This window comes from Prinia subflava, chromosome 14 (assembly GCF_021018805.1).
Source record: "Prinia subflava isolate CZ2003 ecotype Zambia chromosome 14, Cam_Psub_1.2, whole genome shotgun sequence".
In the NCBI taxonomy this organism is placed as follows: domain Eukaryota; kingdom Metazoa; phylum Chordata; class Aves; order Passeriformes; family Cisticolidae; genus Prinia; species Prinia subflava.
In genome coordinates this window covers 14,068,316-14,088,525 of record NC_086260.1, presented here as the reverse complement: position 1 = coordinate 14,088,525, position 20,210 = coordinate 14,068,316, and the positions used below count along the sequence as shown (strand labels likewise).

The window sequence follows — 20,210 nt, the reverse complement described above, 5'->3', positions numbered from 1 at the left end:
ATATATTCAGGTATTTTCATTGTATTTCAGGTATTTTCAGGTATTATATATTCAGGTATTTTCACTGTATTTCAGGTATTATATATTCAGGTATTTTCAGGTATTATATATTCAGGTATTTCAGGTATTTTCATTGTATTTCAGGTATTTTCAGGTATTATATATTCAGGTATTTTCACTGTATTTCAGGTATTATATATTCAGGTATTTCAGGTATTATATATTCAGGTATTTCAGGTATTTTCAGTGCTGAGGTTGCTGTTCCCACAGTGGGATGGAAGCTCTTTAAAGCTCTGCAAACATTGATTTTTAAACCTGCCTCCGGCTCAGTGCCCGTGATTTGCCATAAATTTACACAACAAACAGCAGCAGCGTGGGTGCACAGCCCTGGTGATGCTGGAAATATTTCATCATTAATATCTTCAACACCAATAACAACACTCAAGTCCAATTCTGCTACAAATACTGCTTGTTTGGTTGGTTTTATTTATTTAAAACAATAAGCTTGCAGAGTCACCATCTTCTTCAACAGTGCTAAAAAATAATAAATTCTCCTCAACCCTGCCTTGAAGCAGGATCTGTTCTTGGGCTCAGCTATCCAAAACAATCACTGCATATTTATTCTATTTATTTATTCAGCACCAAATTCCTGCTCCTAATGAACTCCTGCTCCCAGTGAGGAGCAGTAAAAGCTGCTTGGTGGCTCTTGTCTACACGAGGGTTTTATTACAAGAGAGGATTAGGGCAGGGATTTTAAAGCACAATAATTCTTCTGTACTAGAAATATCAACTGTATGGTCTGGCTTAATTATTTGAAGTGGATTAAACGAAACCACATTAAAGCAACTGTTGCCCAACAATAACAGTGTTCATAGGCAAGGAGTGTGGAATTGCAGTTCCAGGCTTCCCTGCACACATGTGACTGATGGCACATGTGCAACCACCATGGATTCATCCCAGATAATTATTTTTTTTTAAATGTAGTTCTCTTATCAGTTTTTCAAAACCTAAATCAAGACTCAACAGGTATGGATTTGGTCCAAGGCATTGAAATACAAAGTTGTAACCAGGACTTGGTGGTGCCATTTATGAGCTGTTCCCAAACCTTTCATTTCTTTCTGGAATTGTATTTTCTCCTGCTTGCCCACAGCAGAATTTTCACTGTATTACCCTGAGAGAGTGAGAATAAACATGGTTTTTCTCATTATTTCCCATATTTTTACACTGGGTTTAGATATTGGAGGGAAGTATAAAAGCGTTCCTATAAATCCACACAGACCAAGTACAAAGTGCTTTAATTAAACCTGCAGTTGGTGTTTTCCTTCACTGTCCTCTCAATTATTATCAAGATTATGCTTTTAAAACCCTGTTTATAAGTGAAAGACCAGTTCCCAAACCCCTCATACCAGATAAATATGAAATTATTATCCTCCTCACTGCTTGAATACTTGCTTAAACCCTACAGCTTATCCTGAGCTCTTCCAAGAGCAGCCAAATTGAACCCTGAGCAGGTGAGAAATCAGCACAAGCCCAGCAAGAACAGCGCAGGAAAAGGAGAGAAACGAGGGTCAAACACCTCATTGGGAGCTGCAAAATTCAGCTTTACAGTAACCCACATTCTGTAAGGTTTAGGGCCCTGAGAAGAAGAAAAAGGCACATCACAGAGAGGGTTTCTTCTTCTAAATCCCATTTCTGAAGCCTGAAAAGAACCCAGCAAACCCATCCAGGTGCCATTTACAGATGAAATATTTGCACATCACCTACAACTCCTCATCAGGGGAAACAGATTTTTTAATGAAATAGTTGCACATCACCTCTAACTCCTCATCAGGGAAAAATTAAAAGATTTTTAATGGTCTTTCCTCCACTATTGGCAAGTCAGAAATTGTGACCAGCCTTTAACGTGTCTGCCTAACAATGACATCACTGCCTCTCTTCTTTTGGATTTTTAAGCTCCACTGTACCACAACCCTAAATAATGCTTACATCTCTGTGCTAAGAGCTCAAATCCCCAGCTGCAGGAGCCATTCCTGCCCCACAATTAATCTTCCCCGTGACACGGTAGTTAAACAAATGTGCTTCATAAATTTTCATTGCTAACGAGTGCAGGGTGATTTAAACTGGGAGCTGTTCAAATACAGTTTGTAGTTCCTGAGCTAAAGCAGAGACTGAAAGCAGCACCCAGGGTTAGCTTGGATAACCAAGGAACATCCAGGGCAGGATGGAAATTTTGGGATCAGCTGGGGCACCCACCAGAGATGGGCATCACTCACTGGCCCTGTCCTGGCCTTCATCCCTCCCTCTTTTCTCTTCTCATTATCATAATTAAAACATTTTATTTCAATAATTAAATTGTCCTTTTTAAATCTTGTCAAGCCCCAGGTTTTCCCCTTTTTTCTGGTGCTCCTCCCCACCCCAGCAGGGCTGTGTGGCTGAGGTTAAACTCGTTTCTTTAAGTGCTGCTGAGTTGAAAAGCATTTATTTTAACCAGTTCATGATTTGTATATACACTGAGACACTTCAGTATTACTTAGCCCTGCAGAGAGTGCAGGATCCTTCACATTTCAAAGCATTAAATTCACTAATATTGGTAATATTGCTGCACTCCTGGAATCACTTATTATTCTAATTATTACTTATAATTCCAGTATTACTGCAATATTTGAAACACTTCAAGATTCTGTTTTAGACAGAGTGAGGCTAGAGAAACGCAGACAGCAGCACTGCTAGAACCTCACTGACAGCTCCAGGATAAACAGCTGAATTCAAGATTTAAAAGTGGTTAAAAGTGGGTGCTCTGTACCCAGGATGGGCTCCAAAGCTGGCACAGAAGGGCACGAGCCCAGCTCTGCCCATTCCTGCCCTCTCAGCAGCCCCTGGCACTGCAGCACTTTGGGGTGTGACACAGCACAGGGAGCTGCAGAGTGGCATAAATCTAATTAACTCCAAGTGGTAAGACTAAAGGAATGTAAATTAGAACCAGACCCACATCAGCTCGCTCACATGCAAGATGCACTGAATCAAACTTCCTCTAAATCCAACATCCCTGCCCTGTGCAGCTCCAAATCCAGCTACAGCTCAATAGTTAACCAAAAAATGCATTTAAAGCTCAAGAAAATTCAGAGTACAAATTCAAAATATACTTTTTTACTTGATACTTAAAAAATACAAAGAAATCTCCCCTCCCAGGCCAAAATCATGGTTGAAATTCTTTCCTCAAGGAGTTCCAGTGCTGCTCATTTTGCCAGTAATAGTCAATAAGTGGAAATCACCAAATCATCCCTCTGCAGTGGCACCACTGGAAACTCTGTACTGATCCAGCAGCAAAGGGAACGTGCAAACCCAACATTCATTACAAAGATTTACAGCAGTAAACCAATTATTTTATTCAATATCCAAGGCAAATCGTCTTCAAAAATATATACAGAATCAAGGAACAAGAGGAGAAAAGCTGCATTCATCTTAAAAGGTGATTTTATGCACAGAAGGGACTCACAAAAGCAGTTTGAAATGCAAAATACCATTTTTCTAGTCAGAAATCCAAAATACCCTTTTTCTCCTGAGGTTTGTACCCAAAGTGCACACACTGCTCAGAAAACACATTTATTACTGAGCATGCAGGTAACAATCTGATCTGTGACGTGCCACTGCAGCTCAGCAGAATTGAAAATATTATTCTGACACGAGTTAACCCGTCTGAAACTCTTACCATGAATGGTAAAAGCAAAAATATTACCCAAATAATGGGCAACATGGGCCTCAGAGTATTTAAAATCCTGTTATTCCCTTTTGCTGGCAGAGAAAGGCAAATGAAGAGCTCGTTCCTAATGAAACCTGAGAGTTTTTATCAATTGAAATCTTTTTAGCCCACTGGTGCCCATCCAGGGATGTGTTCTTAAATGAGATCTGACCAAAATTATCTGGGAGTCTGAGAGCTCAGCCTGGCCTCAGTTTGACAGCAGCTCCACCACAACTTTTTGTCTGCTGACAATGCAAATGCAAGGGGGAAAACAGAGGCACCTTCACGTGAATTAAATACATTTTAAAATATAAATTCATATAAATAAACCGATATAATAAATTCATATAAAAATACATGTAAATATTATTCATGTTTGTATTTTTTACATATAAAAATAATTTTAAAAATCAATCTCTCCAGCCCACTGACCCATTTAAATGCAAAATGTTGGAAAACAACCTCTGAAGGGTTCCCTACACATCTACACGACCCTGAAGAGAGTTTCCTACACATCCTGAATTAAGCAGAATTCCAGGCTGGATCCAAGAGCCTGCAGGCTGTCCCACAGTGCAAACACAAAGCAGCTGCAGCAGCAGGGCAGGGCACTCACGTTTCTCATCGTCAGCGTGGACCAGAGATGCTGCTCTCGACAGAACATCCAAGGGAGTCTCCATTCCTCTCTGCACCCTGCACAACCCAAAAGCAAAGTTTCAGGAGTAAATTCAACACTCAGAGCACACACACACACACCAGGTAATGCACAACAGCAGAAATGACCAAAAATCCAACTTTGTGCTGTTGTTTTGCTGTTACAGCAGCACAGGGCTGGGTGAAGGGGGTATTGCTGAAAATAGAAATGCTGGCATTGCCTTTGCCACCCAAAAAGAGCAAAACACCAAATTCCCGAGGGCTGGAGCTGCCCCCTGCTCAAACACGGTGTGACAGGGTTATCTGCAGCCTGCTTAGTGTAATAAACAATATCAATATATCAATAATATCAATATATCTGAGATATTGTCCCTGCAGTGAAGGGCCTGGCCATGGGTTGCTTCAGATCCTCAGGACTCCAGAAACTTCACCTCCACACCCTCTCCCATGCCCAACATAGAATCACCCGATTTTTATTATTTTATTGAGATTTTTATTAATAAACACATGGTTGAACTCTGGGGGCTGTGTTTGTACAACCACACACAGAACTGTATTTTTTTCAATCATAATCACACCTCAGTAGCTGCTTTTTCCTGGAATTTGCCCCTTACAACACACAATTCCCATCCATGAAAAATGAATTCCCAGCACATTAAAAATGCCAATTCTAGCACTACACCAAGCACCAGACTCCCACAAAACCAATGACTACACTGCAGCTTCTCCAAGTTTCACATGGGTGGCTTCCAAGCTAAAAAAAAAGATATTTCAGTGTGAAATTCCAAAAAATATGAAAGGTAGAGGAAGGAAAAGAATAACATGTTGTGAAAATGTCTTTACTACAAAGCCAACAAGTTTTAAGTTTTCAAACAAAAAGGCAACAGCACAGGCAGAACTGTTAAAAAATGGAGACAGAGAAAAAACCCAGAACAACTAAAATTTGTTGAGATTTTTCCACAAAAAACTTAGCAAAAACTTCTCTCATAAGAATTGTTTATTGTAACTTTACAGTATGATCTTAAAAAAAAAAGGTAGTGGCAACTGCAGCAATCTCAAACACACGTCCAGCATGTACACTGACTTAACAACAAGCACATGTTTGGGGAGCAATTTCCTTGACTTTGCACTAAAACAATAAACCTCACTGTCCTCACTCCCTCTTTCTAAAAGAGTCAGACTTTAAAGCATAAGAAAAAGGATTTGAAAGCATTTATGAGTTTAAAAAATGTATTTTTAAGCTTAAAGCTTGTATTTTTATGTTTAAATAATGAAATCCTGTAAGATTTCCATAGAGCTAAGCAAAGAGACAAATTTGAAATAACCAAGTGTATTCATGATTAAAAAATGGTTTTCCTTCCTTGCCAGAATCAGCTTTTGCTCAGGAATATTGTAATTAAACTTATAAAGTCAATTAAGTCTTTAATTTCAAGACAATACCTGTGGGCAAGAGGTTTTAGAAAACAAGATCTGAGCTGATTTTACTGTTTTGTCTTCATTAAATATTTATTCCTGTCACACCTGGCCACATCCTCCTCCAAACCAGAGCAAAGATTTGGAAGAGGATGCTCCCTGAAAAGCTTCAGCACGATTCCACTTGCATGCCTTGGGCCTTGGCTTCATTTCTGTCCTATTTTTTGTTTCCTTGGAGCTCCCTGAGCCTCTCACACAAATTCCTTTACCAGAGTTAAAATTCACTTGGAAGAAGGATTGAGATTTGTCTGGTCAGGGGATGCAGCTACACCAGCCTGAGATAAGTCAGGATTCAGTGCTAACTCCATCCTACTCTTCAAATACAGAAATACAAATATTTTTGGTCAAGTCTTTAGGAAAAAAAAATCAACTCTTGATAAACAACAATGTAAAGGATAGCAAAATGGCTTATTAAAAAAAAAAAAAAACTACATTAAGAAACATTTTTTTTCTTTCAGCTTTCCAGTAATTTTCAAATGATGAGAGTAGCAGATGCCCAACCCCTTTCCATGCTCCCAGTAAAGAGAATTAACTGGGGACAGAAACCCACACTGGGAGAAGGAAACAGGAACCAAGTCTTCATTCAGTTCAGGAAATTAGACACTTTAAAAACAACTTGACTAAAAGTGGCCTCTACAGAGCTCTGCAGCTTTGTGTATTATTAAAGTTCATATCATGAGAGAGCTGCTGAGGTGTTCCCCTGGCACTGAGGCCTTGTGTTCACTCAAAATCTGCAATTCCCAGGCTGAAATCCCAGATATTCTGGCACTTTTTAAACAGAGAACAAGAATTACCTGCAAGGAGCTACACACTGCCAGATTATTTTTCAAATAAGTGTTAAATATCTCTTTATCTCTAAATTAAACTAACAAATCAGTGATTACAATTCAGGAAAGAAATTAAGGAGAGTGAGAGAGGAGGGATCCTCTCTTAGCTCCAAGTTGAAAACCCAAATTTGATCAGGAAATGCTGCAGCTGGGCCAGGCACCTTTCAGAAAGGAATGACCAAAAACCGTTCCCCAGGCTTCCAAGAAATAAAAATTTAAAAAATTAAAGAAATAAAAATAAAACACACACAAAACCCCCAAACAAACCCCACCAAACTCTGTTATTGAGGAGACTCCTGACCAAACCCAGCTGTTTCTCAGTGTGACACAAACCTGTCTATGCAGCAGAATCCAGCCTGGAATTTTTATGTTTCCCCCCCAAACTCATCTCTCTGGAAGTGCTTGGAAAGGGAAAGCAAAGGAGGAGTGAAACACAAAATACCAGGGATTTCCCCCGCCTACACCTGATTTAAACACCCTGGAAAAGCTTCCCGAGGAAATCCCCCTGGTTACAAAGTCTTAACTGCGAGACTCAGGAGACACCGGCCAAGAGCACTTCTACAAGCATTCCAGATATTTTTATCTCCTGTTATTCCAAATATTAGTTTAATATCTTACAAAGTGCTCTTATTTATCAGCTACTGCTCCCACTCAACGCTGCACAGCAGCAAAGAAACATTCTGGAAAGCAGCAAAGGCAGCAGCAGTGAAAGCAGAGATGAATGAAAGTCTGATCCAAACGCTGATCCACGTTGTTTAATTTGTTTATGCAACACCTAAAGCACACAACACCCATCAGTATAAAGAAATTGCACTTTCCTTTCCCTCTCCTCCACTTTCCTTTCCCTCTCCTCACATTTTTGCAAGGCCCAGGAACACACAGAGTGCTCCCAGCTTTCCCAGTGCCTGCTGATGTGGTTTTTTTGGAGGCTATAAAGAGTGAAAGCTTGAGGAAATGAACAGTTCAGTGTTTTCAGGGATTTCTGCAGCACCTTCCAAGCCTCGGGAGGAGCATGCAGGGAAAAGCCCTGAGGTTGCTTGTTTGAAATTCAGTTCACAGGCAACACTCAGCCCAAACAGACACAATTATCTAATCCCACAATTATGTAATTATCATTTAATAATTCAATGTTTAATTAAATATCAAATATTTAATATAAATATTAAAGATTTCATTTAAGTTCATATTCACAGTGGGGGATGTCAGGAAAGACGTGAGATAAAGAGAAGAATTCCACATTTGATTTAAAAAAAGGGAGAGAAAGGAAAGAAACCAAGATATGTCTGGGCAATGATCTCATACAGAGTTAGGACGGGTCTAGGACAGAGCTGGGCTCAAGTCAGGTGCCAAAAACCAGGACAAAAGTGGCTGATGAGAACAGGCACGACAAAATAAGAATTTTGACACAACTGGGATGTGACATCCCAAAGAGAAGGCAGGGGCAGGACAATGCCTGGATTACAGCGGGACTGAGAGAACTGAGACACCTGAGGAACACCAGAACCAGCCCCTGACCTGCCAGGACACGGCCACCACCCGGCCAGGACACGGCCACCACCCGGCCAGGACACGGCCACCACCCGGCCAGGACAGACAGACGGACAGACAAGCCTGGCACATGAATTCTGGAGAAATCACACAGATAAGGCTGCAGGGAGAAGAGCAGCATTGATAAACAAAGCCCATTAATTACAACAATGAAAAAGCAATTAGTGAATAACAGACACCTGAGAAACCATCAAGACCTAAGTGTAGATAAACACAAGTACAGGGCAAACAAATTAATTGAAAAGAGTGGTCAAATAGGGCAAAAGCAGCTCCCACCTGGGGAGAGACTGGCCCAAAACCACCCAAATTCATACCCAGAAATGCCAAGGAGAAACAGACTCCGCTGATTTCAGTGGGAGAGTGAAACTGAAGAGGAAATCCAAACAGAATTCATCAGCACAATCAGTAAATCCACACAGGGACGGAAGATAAAGCAAAAGTTTGATGCAAAATGGGTAAATATTGTTTATTTTTTTATGACAGGAGAGAGTAGAGCACATTTGCCCCGTGAATGAGAGTAATGACAAGCATGTTGCAACCAACAATTTTCTCAAGTAGTCACAACACATTTAAATTTCTTCAGCTTCGCTTGGACCAGAGCTTCTACTTGTGAACAGAAAAATTCTGTGTTGAGATGAGATATCCCCGGGAATGTTAAAATGTGAAATGTGCAAGTGCTCACTTCACATCATGACTCCCAAGTAACACTGATTATCTCCTGCATTTACAACTCAAAATCTTCAGAGTAAGTTCAGGCTATTTGGCTAAACACCACTATTTTTAATGTATTTATCCTCTACTTTGTTTTTTTTTTTTAAACCATGCTTGTTATGCGTGTGGAAAATCTGTTAGAACAGGCAAATCTTCAAACAGAAACAACAGTTTAACTCATCACACAGAAAATTATAAGCTTAAAGCAGAGCTTTGCTATTTTACCTCATGCTTTTTGTTGTCTTGTTGCATAAATCCCCCTTAATAAGGCAATATTTTACGAAGCAAGCTGTTAGAAATTTTCGAAAGCTAAGAAATTTAAGGTGGGAAAGTCCAAGCTGACCTTGCCTTGTACCTACAAGATCACTCAGAGCATCTTCCATGTTACACAACCTGCTGCAAAAACATCATGAAAGATTTAACCACAGCAAAGAGAACTGAACCAAAGCTCCCTTTTCCAGCAGAAAACTTCCAGGTGTCTCTGGAAGCAAAGGAATTAACCCCTGAAATATGGAGATGCTGAGGTTATTCAAAGCTACCGCTATGTAAATAAGAAACTGATGGTTTGTGATGTGGATGCTCTTCATTAAGCTGCCCCAAAGGGCTGTACAAATATTTCCTACCCCATTTTAGTTGCCAGGGTTATTTCATAGCAGGCTGTCAGATCTCAGCAGCACCCCTGGGTGCTCATCACCTCAGCTCTGGCCCAGATCCTGCTCCAGGGCGGGTGTAAAAGCTGACCCCATCCCAGAGAGGGGATCCTGAGAGGAAAAGGAACAGCATCTTGCACCAAAATATCCATCCCTGAACCAAAATATCCAGCCCTGCACCAAAATATCCATCCCTGCACCAAAATATCCAGCCCTGCTCCCCCCACAGCATGCTGGGCACTCAGCAGCAACTGCTCCAGCCCTGTCATTCCATCAGGAAAATAAAAATGTACAGCAGGCCCAAATGCTACCAAGAGTTACCAGGTCAAATCTGTTTCTTGTGGATCAAAGCAGTTCTTGTAACTGAGCCCAAACAGCCTCAGAGCCTGATGCCCAATAACCAGATTATAACTGTGGATCAGTAAAAAGAGATGTAAAGAATTCAAGCAAAACACATTCCCCATTGGAAACTTCACAAGTTCACAGACAGGAAAATACAAATAAAGGGCTTTCGAGTCTGGAGAAGAGCCTTTAAAAAGTTGATTATTAAGGCAGGAGAGGGATATTGCTGTTCAGTGTTATCGAGTTTTGGATCTGAGGGTTCTCAGTATCGCTGCCTGCAGAGTTTCACTCACTCAGGTTCCCCAAACTGCAGTTTGTTTCTCTGTCAGGAATACTCTTTAAACAGCTCTGTGTCCTAAACTCAGAGAGAAAACTAATCAGAGAAATTACCCTGCAGGAGAAATCCTGGAACTCTTCATCTGCCAAGTCCTCTTTGGTGTAATTAAAAAAATGGCCATTATTCCTAGTTCCTGAAGCACCCACACAGCACAAAGCAGTGAGCTGGCTTTGGGGATTCTCCAGTGCCAGCGGACACGGGTGTGAAATTCCCGTTCATCCCCTCGGAAAGGGCTGCCCTGGCCCCAGCGTGGACAGCTTGACTCGGGAATTAATTCCTGCTGGAATTAATTCCTGCTGATCACCTCTGGGAACAGCGGCCAGCGGGACAGCACGCTGCTACAGGCTACAGAAAACCTCTGCCAACGGGGTACAAAGGAAGCAGCGCCAAAGCCCTCGGGACGCGTTCTGGAAGGTCTCACTCTGCTGCCGGGACGGTGCCGGCGAATTTCCCTGCAGGAAGAGCTCCGGGGGCGGGAGCCAAGCGGCGAGTTCGGACCGCAGGAGCGTCCGGGGCTGCGGACACCGCCGGGCACACGGGACCGGGCACACCGGGCACACGGGACCCGGCCACACGGGACCCGGCCACACCGGGCACACGGGACCCGGCCACACGGGACCCGGCCACACCGGGCACACGGGACCCGGCCACACCGGGCACACGGGACCCGGCCACACCGGGCACACGGGACCCGGCCACACCGGCCACACGGGACCCGGCCACACGGGACCCGGCCACACCGGGCACACGGGACCCGGCCACACCGGGCACACGGGACCCGGCCACACCGGGCACACGGGACCCGGCCACACCGGGCACACGGGACCCGGCCACACCGGGCACACGGGACCGGGCACACCGGGCACAGCGGGCACACGGGACCCGGCCACACCGGGCACACGGGACCGGGCACACCGGGCACAGCGGGCACACGGGACCCGGCCACACCGGGCACACGGGACCCGGCCACACCGGGCACACGGGACCCGGCCACACCGGGCACACGGGACCCGGCCACACCGGGCACACGGGACCCGGCCACACCGGGCACACGGGACCCGGCCACAGCGGGCACACGGGACCCGGCCACAGCGGGCACACGGGACCCGGCCACAGCGGGCACACGGGACCCGGCCACACGGGACCCGGCCACACCGGGCACACGGGACCCGGCCACACCGGGCACACCGGGTCCCTCCCCGCCCGGATCCCGACACCGCCGGGAGGGCTCGGGAGGTTTCCCGGCCGTCCAGCCCGGCGCGGCTCCCGCGGGGGAAACCCGGCAGCGCGGAGAGGACGGGCCGGGGCAGCCCCGTCCCGGCCCCGTCCCGCCCGCCAGCGCCGCTCCCTCCCTCCGCCCCCGCGGCCACCTGTGCGCGCTGTCCCCAGGCTGTCCCCGCGCTGTCCCCGCGCACTCACCGGCGCTCCGGGCGCTGCCGGTGGCCGCAGCGCGGCCGCGGCGCCCCGCGGGCCGGGCCGTGCCGTGCCGTGCCGGGCCGGGCCGGGCCGGGCCGGGCGGAGGCGGTGCGGGCCGGAGCAGGCGCGGCTCCCCGGCCGCGCTGGCCCCGCTGGCTGCGCGGGCCCGCCGAGGAATGCCAGGAATGAGGGAACGCTGCGGCCAGCAGGTGGGGAGCGCCGCCCGCCCCCATTGGCCCGGCCGCCGTGACGTCAGCGCCATTAGGGTAATGAGGCGCTGACGTCACATCCTCGCAGGTAGGGAGCCGCCCCCGGGGGAGGAGGGAGGCGGGGCCGGAGGGTCGCGGGTTCGAGCCCCGGCAGCGACACCGGGGGACAGGAGGGGACAGCAGCGCTCTGCTACCCTGCTCCGACCTTAAACCTTTCAGGGAAGAACTACAGGGAAACACCACTAAGCTAAACCTGCAGGAAAACAGCGACAACCAAACTCTCTGAGGAACAAAACACTTTTCAAAAGCGGGATTGTGCGTTTGGAATGAACGCACGCTGGCACGGCAGCTCGGTGTCCCCAGCCACACCGAGTGACGCGTTTCGGAGCCCGCTGTCCCTCCCCGTGCCCGGCTGGAGGATGGCGGCCACATGCACAGGATTTGACGGGAATGGGTGCGAGCAGCTCCGGCACTTTGCTGTTTGCTGCCGCCTCTGCGGCGGGGTTTGACAGGATCGCAGTGAGCCGCTGTGACTCACTGAGCCGGGCAGGAGCTGCCGCAGCCACACTGGAGCGGGAGTAAAGCTGAGCCCTCGTGGTCACCAAGCTGCTCCTCGGATACCCGAATATTCCCGTGAATATCTGAATATTCCGATTTTCAGCCGGCAGAGCATCCCGCCTGGATGCTGGAGGAGTATCTCACCCGCTCTCACCATCCCGGCACAGCCTCGGGCATTCCCATGGCAGCCTTCACTCCAAGGGTGCCATTTCCAGCAATTTAGGAGCGAGTCCCGCTATAAAACTTCGCCTGTGTGAAAAAGGCTTGTTGTGTGTGTGGCTCTATGCAGATATTTACTATATACAATAATGCTAGGTAGAAAAGTTATGCTGTATTGACATTTGAATAATATAGTAAATGTAGTTTTTAGCATTAAGTTTTAGTAATAAAAGAATTGTGTGTAAGATATTTTCTTTAGCTCAGAAAAGAAAAGGAAAAAAAAAAAAAAAAAGGAGAGGCCCGGAGGTGTTTCTCAACAGAGATAACAGTTACAACAAGAAGAAGAGAACCCCCCCTTAGAATTTTCAGAAGAAAAGATGCATATCTCCCTGAATCCACAGGAGCCACCTGGTCAAGCCAGACTGAATTCACACGAACCACCTGGTCAAGCCAAACTCCTGGACGCCCAAGATTAGAAGGGGGACTCTGGGCAAACGGGTCTGTCTTAAGATAAAGATTGCATAATTTTGAAATTTTGGTCTTCAAAAAGGGGACATTCCTCCCGAAGAGGGCCCTTCTCCTTCACAGCCTTTGTCTGAGAGGGAGGGGGGACGGTAGACCCAGGCTACCTTCTTTGCTCTTATTGTCTCATTATTTGTCCTGTCTCTGAAAACCTTTTTAAACTTTTATTATTGTATTAATTTTTGTAATCAATTTTTATTCTTTATTAAATTTTTCATAAATTTCCAAAAAGCGAGTGATTGGCGTTTATCACAGCCTGTTTTAACAATGGTATCAAATCAAGCTGTCGAGCAGTTTGTGCATCAGGAGGAGGCACTTCCCCGAAGCCAAGTCCGGGTTTCTCCAAGGCACTCGGAAGAACGTGGGAATGCTGCTCCCAGGCTTGCAGAAATGAATTCCAGGAGAGGAGGGGACAGGGGAATGTGCTGCCCTGATCTGCTGTCCACACTGAGCATCAGTGGCCACCAAACAGGTCCCAGAACGGCTCATCCCCACCAGGTGGCCTCAGGTGGCTCTTGGAGCGCATTTCCAAGGGAAAGAAAGGGACAATAAATCAACCCGAGCCCCACGAAGAGCCTCAGGGCTGCAGCTTTGTGGTGGCACCCAGGAAGAGAGCACAGGGCAGCAGGAGCGGGGAGTGTCTCCGTGGAATTCCACTCAGGGCATTTCTCCTGTCCGGCTGTGACACTGAACGCACAAGGACAGAAAAGGCACCACGAGTGTGTTTGCTCAGGAGAAGCAGCACCAAGGCACAGCAGGGTTTATGTGAGGGTGGGATTTGTCATGGAATGGTGGCAGGAGCAGGGCTCCAGCCCAGCCAGAGCTGCAGCCCAGGCAGGGCTGGGATGAACCCGCACACCCTGCTCTGCATTCCTGGAAAGATCCAGAGCCCAGGAAGGCTCGGCGCTGTCCAGCTCCTGTTTAAAAGCCCATCAAAATCATGCTGACACTCAAGTATTTTCATATCCTCGCAAGGACAGGTCATGAGATCTCCGGGCCACCAAAAGCTAGCCAAAAACGCATTCCAAACCTAAATTAAATCCAGATTTAGACTCCACACACTCAGGAAATCTAATAGGAACACTTCCGTTGATTAAAAAAATGAAATGCATGTTGTATCAGAACAACCATGAACATAATTTTATACACGTTGCAAAACCTTCATCTGTGACATCTATAACAATATAATTTAAAAATTTATATTTTGTTAATAGACTACTGGAGATTATTTTCATTACCAGCAAGCCAGAAGAGGAGCTTGATGATCTAATATTTAGGAAAAAAAGCAGTCAAAACAGTAAAGTAAAACTTATTTGAGAAAACAAGACACCGGACAAGAAAAATACCATGAAATATGGAAAACAAAACCACAGGCACTGAGAAAAGATCCGAACGAGACATTGGAACATATCACAAGAATTAATTGCTGCAGACTAATTACAAGAGTTTTTAATATGTATCTCTGTGAAAAAAAGTCAGCCACTCCTGTTTCTGGCTGCTGGAGGGGAGAAGTGGGAAGGGTTTCTTTGTTTAACCAGACAGAGCTCCTGGGATGAGGAGGAGCTTGAGAAAGGAGAGGTCAAAACAGCTTTTGATCCTTTGGAGCTGCTCTTACAGCTCCCAGCAGAAGTTTTAGAACAGGATATTTATCAAACATCTAAAGAGCCTGAGGAGCATCAGCTGGCTGGGGACAGTGACCCTGTGCATTCCCTACAGACAGAACTGCACTGCAGTGAGGTGTCAGCATCTGTAAAAAACAAAAAAAAAAAAATGAAGTGCAAGTTGTCAGGCATTGGGAATCTTGGAAAACAGATCTTAACACGGCAGGAGAAAAGCTTGTTGGAGCTGCTGAGCTCAACACATGCTGCTCACCAGGCAAAATTACAGATTAGGAAAGCAAAGCCAGTCTTGGGTGATGAGCTGCACTTTGCTTTGCTCGGGTGTTAAAATTTGGTTTTCATTTAGCAGCAACTTTCTAACCCAATGCTACCAAAGGCTCTTTGCTGGCTCAGATACCAGCAAAAAATTTACTTTGCTGAGACCCAAAAACTGATGAGGATAGCTGGGGGTCTGCAGCTGAACTAAAATCAGTCGTGCTTCAGCACCCAGGTGAGGCAGCCAAGCTATGATGCAAATCCTGGGATGCCACGCCTGTTCCAAATGTACATTAATCACCAAAAATTAATCACATTCTTCACAAAGTATGGCCAATGCAACAGAAGGTTTAAATTCTGCATGAGGGAGCTGGGATTGTGGCTGGCTGTGGATCTCAGAACCATGCTTTAAGACTTTTGGGGTTTTTTCTTCAGTAGAGAGGCAGGAAAGATCCTGAAACCAGCAGGCAAAACTTCATATTCCAGCAAATTGCAGTCTGCAGGGAGATCCCATAGTCCTACAGACCCTACTCAGCCATTAATCCTGTAATTATTACTGAAATGGTCTGATATCTGTTCCACGACCAAGAAAATAAAGCGTTTCCACTATAAGGGGAGTTGTTAAAATGCTTTGGACAAGTTTCTCCCTCCACACAGCCCCAGCAGTGGCATAGCTCACTTTTGGGAAAGGAATTTTGCGAAGTTTTTCCAGTTTCTTGCTGCCATCCCATTTTGGTTTTCAAACAGCAACAATCCAGATAGTTTTTTCCATCAGCCAGGAATGTGATGGAAGCTCCCTGAAGCTCCCTGGAGTCTGCAGAGAAGCTCAGTGTGCACCAAACTCTGCACAAAGATGATGCAGTTGGTGCCAAAAGCAAACCTTTTCTCCATTATTTGTCACAGGTTTAATGAGGCATGGCAGTGCTTTGCCATCTCTGTCAGCCCAATTACAGGGCATGCTTCCATCCATCCACACCTTCTTTAATAAAACAGGTGAATTTTACACCAAGTGACAGCAGCTTTGAAAATCAATCTCAAAGCACGTTTTATCACACACAAATTACGTGGCCTCAGAAGCAAACAGCTTTTCAGCAATGTTAACACTCCTAAACTCTAATCTGAAACTCCTTCTTGCAAAAATCCACGTTCAGCTGCACTGCAGCTCAAAGCTGCCTTATATAAAAACACACCCAAAATTCAAAATGCGTAAGATTGAATTTTTTTTTGAAGATAGTTTATTATTCATTACACCACAGTGTGTTAAATTGCAGTAATTCCAGCCAGACAAGTTGATCCAAACTGTAAGTTGATGGAGATGGTTATTTATTACCTGCTTCAAGACAAAGCTTGCCCTCTTCATAATTGTCTGCCCCATCATCCAAGGGAAGATGAAAAGAGACAGAATAATTTCAGTTGGAGCAGGCTCAGAACAGCAGCATCATCTTCAGGCAAACAATGAGATTCTTTCAAACAGAACCATGAACACCACTAACTCTGCTCTTTCAGAACATTTAACCACAGGGACTTTTTGCTTGCTTTGTTCTAGAAAAGATTTCACCCCATGGAGATTCCCATGACAAGATAGCTGAAAAAAATTAAATACCAAAGGAGTGTCAGGTTAACAAATTAAAAGCAACCCTTGGCCACAACGCACTGGTTTTAATTTGTTAAAGTTTTGTTGAATACTGATAAAAAGACCACAAATGGTTCACAGCAGAACTCCAAATGGCAAATTTAATGTAAAGGAAAGGTCAGTACAGTCAGTGATGCACAGCTGAAGGTAAATATTCACAGTAACCTCTTTATTATGCACTTTTTTCTTATGCAATAAACATCTACATAATAAATTTAACTCCCTATTTGATTTGTATCCTGTCTCTCACACAGGACCAGATGAGCTGCAGTCCAAGTGGGATCATTAAAATCACAAACAGGCTGCAGCTCAAGATGAGATGCAAAATACTTTTCAGAGTTTCCACATTAATTCCTGGTAAGCTACACAATTCACTTACATCTGCACGTGAGAAAAGGTTCTTCAGCCACCAGGATTCCTCCTAAACCAAGCCACCAGCAGCAGGTCACTGGACAGAAGGAACTGGGAGCAAATGATGTCTGAAGCCCTTTGGAGTATCCATCTGTCAGCTCAGGGATGCACATGGAATCACCCTGGAGGAAACAAGCCCAGTCACGTTTGCTGGATGCAAACACCACCCTGACTTTCATTCACACTCTTCCTCTGGGCCAGCTGTAGTTGTTACAGCCTGATCTTGGCAATTCCTGAGGACTGGGAGTCCTCCTGACCGGGGTTTCTGCACTAAGGTCAGGTATCTCCCCAGGACACGTGGACTCTCTCCTCAGCTTTCCAGGGGTTTTTCCCAAATGGCTCAGGGGGGTCGGGCTCTGCTCCAAGAGGAAAAGGCCTCAGGCTGGGCCAGGGGAGGCTCAGGGTGGACACCAGCAGGAATTTCCCCATGGAAAGGGGGCTCAGGGATTGGCAGGGGCTGCCCAGGCAGGTTTGGAGTGCCCATCCCTGGAGGTTCCCATGGAATTCCTGGATGTGGCACTCAGAGCTCTGGGCTGGGGACAAGGTGGGGATTGCTGGACTCAGTGGTCTGGGAGGGCTTTCCCAACCTGAATTTTCCTATGATTCCCTACTACAAACAACACACCAATTTTCAATGTTATACTGGAAAGGGAATCCTGCTAAAACTAGCCACAGATAAACCAGACAAACAACAGAGGAGACATTCTTTAAACAACAAAAACATGAAGCAAAATAGACCAATCCTTGCCTTAAAAGCAGTATAACCCTTAAACACAATCCACTTAAAAATGCTGTAAGAATGAAAAGTGCAGAGATGGATTTCATCATCTGCTGTCTGCAGGGAACTCACCTTCAGACTGGCAGACTGCTCCTGGCTCGGGCTCCTCCTTGGCAGGAATCCACTGCAGGGACAGAGTTAACAGGGCTGTGTAGAAGGAGCAAATCTCACCCAACCCCAGACTTGAGAGGCAACGAGGGGAAAGAAACAGAGGGGGAAAAAAAAAGTCCAGAATTTCTTGTGCAAATAATTTGGTTTTAAAAAGGGACAGCACTGGGACAGCATTGTGAGGGAAATATTGGGAGCTGCTCTGTGTCAGCCCTGCTTGGAGCATCCGAGGGAGGGAAAAACTTCTTGGCTGTCACTGTTGTACAGAGCCAGCCAGACACTTCACTGCTGAGAGCAACACAACTTGAGGATGGCAATATTAAAAGAAAAAAACAAAACCACAAACAAAACGAAAAAATCCAAACCCACTGAATGCTCCCCCCTCTCATGCTTCACTATGAATTTTAAAATAGGAGTTTTGAAGCAGCTTTTTGGCAGGAGGCAGAGATCAAGCAAATAATCTCTGTGTGGGAACACGAGCTTTTAAATTTACCAAGTGCACCACGGAGCTAGAGAGATCCCATGTAGAGAAGTAATACAAATTAATTCAATAATGAGATGTTTTACTATTTACTTGGCTCATTTAAATGAGTAGGGGAGTCATCTTAAATATCAGGTTCAAGGCTTTTAAAGAAGGTTTCAGTACAACAAAGGGAAGTGAAGGAACCAAAACACAGAGTGATTGTTTTGGTCAGTTTTTGCTTTGTTTTGTTTTTAAAGACAGCTCCCTGTGGCTGCAAACTCCCCAATATCAAATTTAGTCAAATCTAAAATGAGGAAGAACTCTCTATACCCACTACACTTGCACAGATTTTCAGTCTGTCTTTTCACCTGCCAGACCTTCCATTTCTCAGAAGAAAATTGTGTATAACCATCCAAACAGTCCCCACCACTACTGGAAAGGATTTGGCAGAATGCTGGATTATGAAAGCAGAAATTACATGGAAGTTCTTAAAGATGTAAATAAAGTATTTGGAGTTTGCATGAATAATTTCTGAGTGTATAGTCTGAAGCTTCCTGTTCATGTAGTAAATCTTAATCCACTTCTAAACATTTCTGATTGAAGCAGGCTGAGGAAGAGGTTAAAACATGCAGGAGTAAAGTGATTACTGCCTCTCCCTAAGGCAGTCATTAAGCTCAAGATCAGTTAGCAACTGTGGTGGAGATTTTTATCTAGAAAAACAGGTAAATAAGGTCACTGCAAAACTTTGTGAAACCACAGTATCAAACGTGACAGAGCAGCTGTTGACTCGAACAAAAAGCAGACCAGAAAATGGCTATGTGGAGTTAATGTCCCTTTTTCCTGCAGCAGGGAATACAAAGAAAAGTCATTTTCTGCACAGATTCTATGGCCAGCAGAGTGACTTTGAAAATGAAGAATATTTTGTCCTCTCTCAACACCTTACCCAGGAAAAACCATCAGACACACACTGACCTGATATTCTGACCTTCAAAGCATATTTCAACTTCAACTCTATTTTTAAGTTAATTGCTGGGAAAAGGCATGAGTCCCAGCCCTGCTCAGATCCCCCTGCACTGCAGACTCATCAAGGGCTGTGTTTATTCTCAATTTTCCCAGGTCAGAGCAGGCTCTTGCTTTACCACCTCCATGTGAAGAACAAGGTTCAGCTCCCTCAGCCACCCAGGAATCCTGGCCTCTGTATCCATCTTGATTTTCCCAATTTTGGCCCAGATGTTTGCTGCAGACCTCAGGAAGCTCTGGGATGCTGCAAGATATTTCTGCCAGGAAGGATCCCAGCTCTGCTGCCCACAGCACCTTCCCTGTGCTTGGCTGCAGCGCTGACTCCAACCTGCTCACAGGGAAGTTCAACACCACCCAAAAAGAGACACCTCAGGGAAGCAGAGGTGAGAATTCAGGCTCTGCATTGCTGGGACAGCTGGGGGATCCCACAGCCAGGCACCTGCACAAACTCCCTGCTCCAACACTTGGGAAAAGGGAAAACGTGCGAGCAATGAAGAACTCGTCACACACGTGCTGATGGAGATCAGCAGCCTGTGTGGGTCAGCTCTGTGCCCTCCCCAAACCGAGTTTAGGAGCAGCCAAATGATTATGCATGCAAATTTTTGATTTATTTTTTATTTCCCCTTCTTCCCGTATCATCCAGTCCATTCCCTCTGGAGCAGGAGGCTGTTCCACACTCCCCTGGCACTGTGGATGTCAGAGCAGTGAGGCCCCTGCTGCTGACTCACCTACACAAACCCTCAGGAGTTTGATTGGGTCCAGGCTCGTCATTACAAAGAAG

General features: G+C 45.3%; 2 protein-coding genes and 1 long non-coding RNA gene across 3 annotated transcripts in view; 1 reads left to right on the top strand and 2 right to left on the bottom strand.

The window, feature by feature from the left end:
• VGLL4 (vestigial like family member 4) overlaps window positions 1-11,864 on the bottom strand; it is a 78,179-nt gene extending 66,315 nt beyond the window's left edge. The window contains exons 1-2 of the mRNA XM_063411394.1: window positions 11,698-11,864; window positions 4,353-4,429 (exon numbers count right to left, since the gene is read on the bottom strand). Of these exons, the coding sequence (XP_063267464.1) occupies window positions 4,353-4,416 (64 nt within the window). The 5' untranslated portion in view covers window positions 4,417-4,429; window positions 11,698-11,864. The remainder of the gene's footprint in view (window positions 1-4,352; window positions 4,430-11,697) is intronic.
• LOC134558267 (collagen alpha-2(I) chain-like) lies at window positions 8,750-12,412 on the top strand. The gene is made up of 3 exons (XM_063411947.1): window positions 8,750-8,755; window positions 10,595-11,650; window positions 12,212-12,412. The coding sequence occupies exons 1-3, from the start codon at window positions 8,750-8,752 to the stop codon at window positions 12,410-12,412; spliced, it is 1,263 nt and encodes a 420-aa protein (XP_063268017.1).
• A 4,151-nt stretch (window positions 12,413-16,563) lies between these two features.
• LOC134558081 (uncharacterized) lies at window positions 16,564-20,210 on the bottom strand. The gene is made up of 2 exons (XR_010082278.1): window positions 17,029-20,210; window positions 16,564-16,601 (listed from the first exon to the last, which is right to left on the bottom strand). It is a non-coding gene; the product is annotated as an uncharacterized LOC134558081 (long non-coding RNA).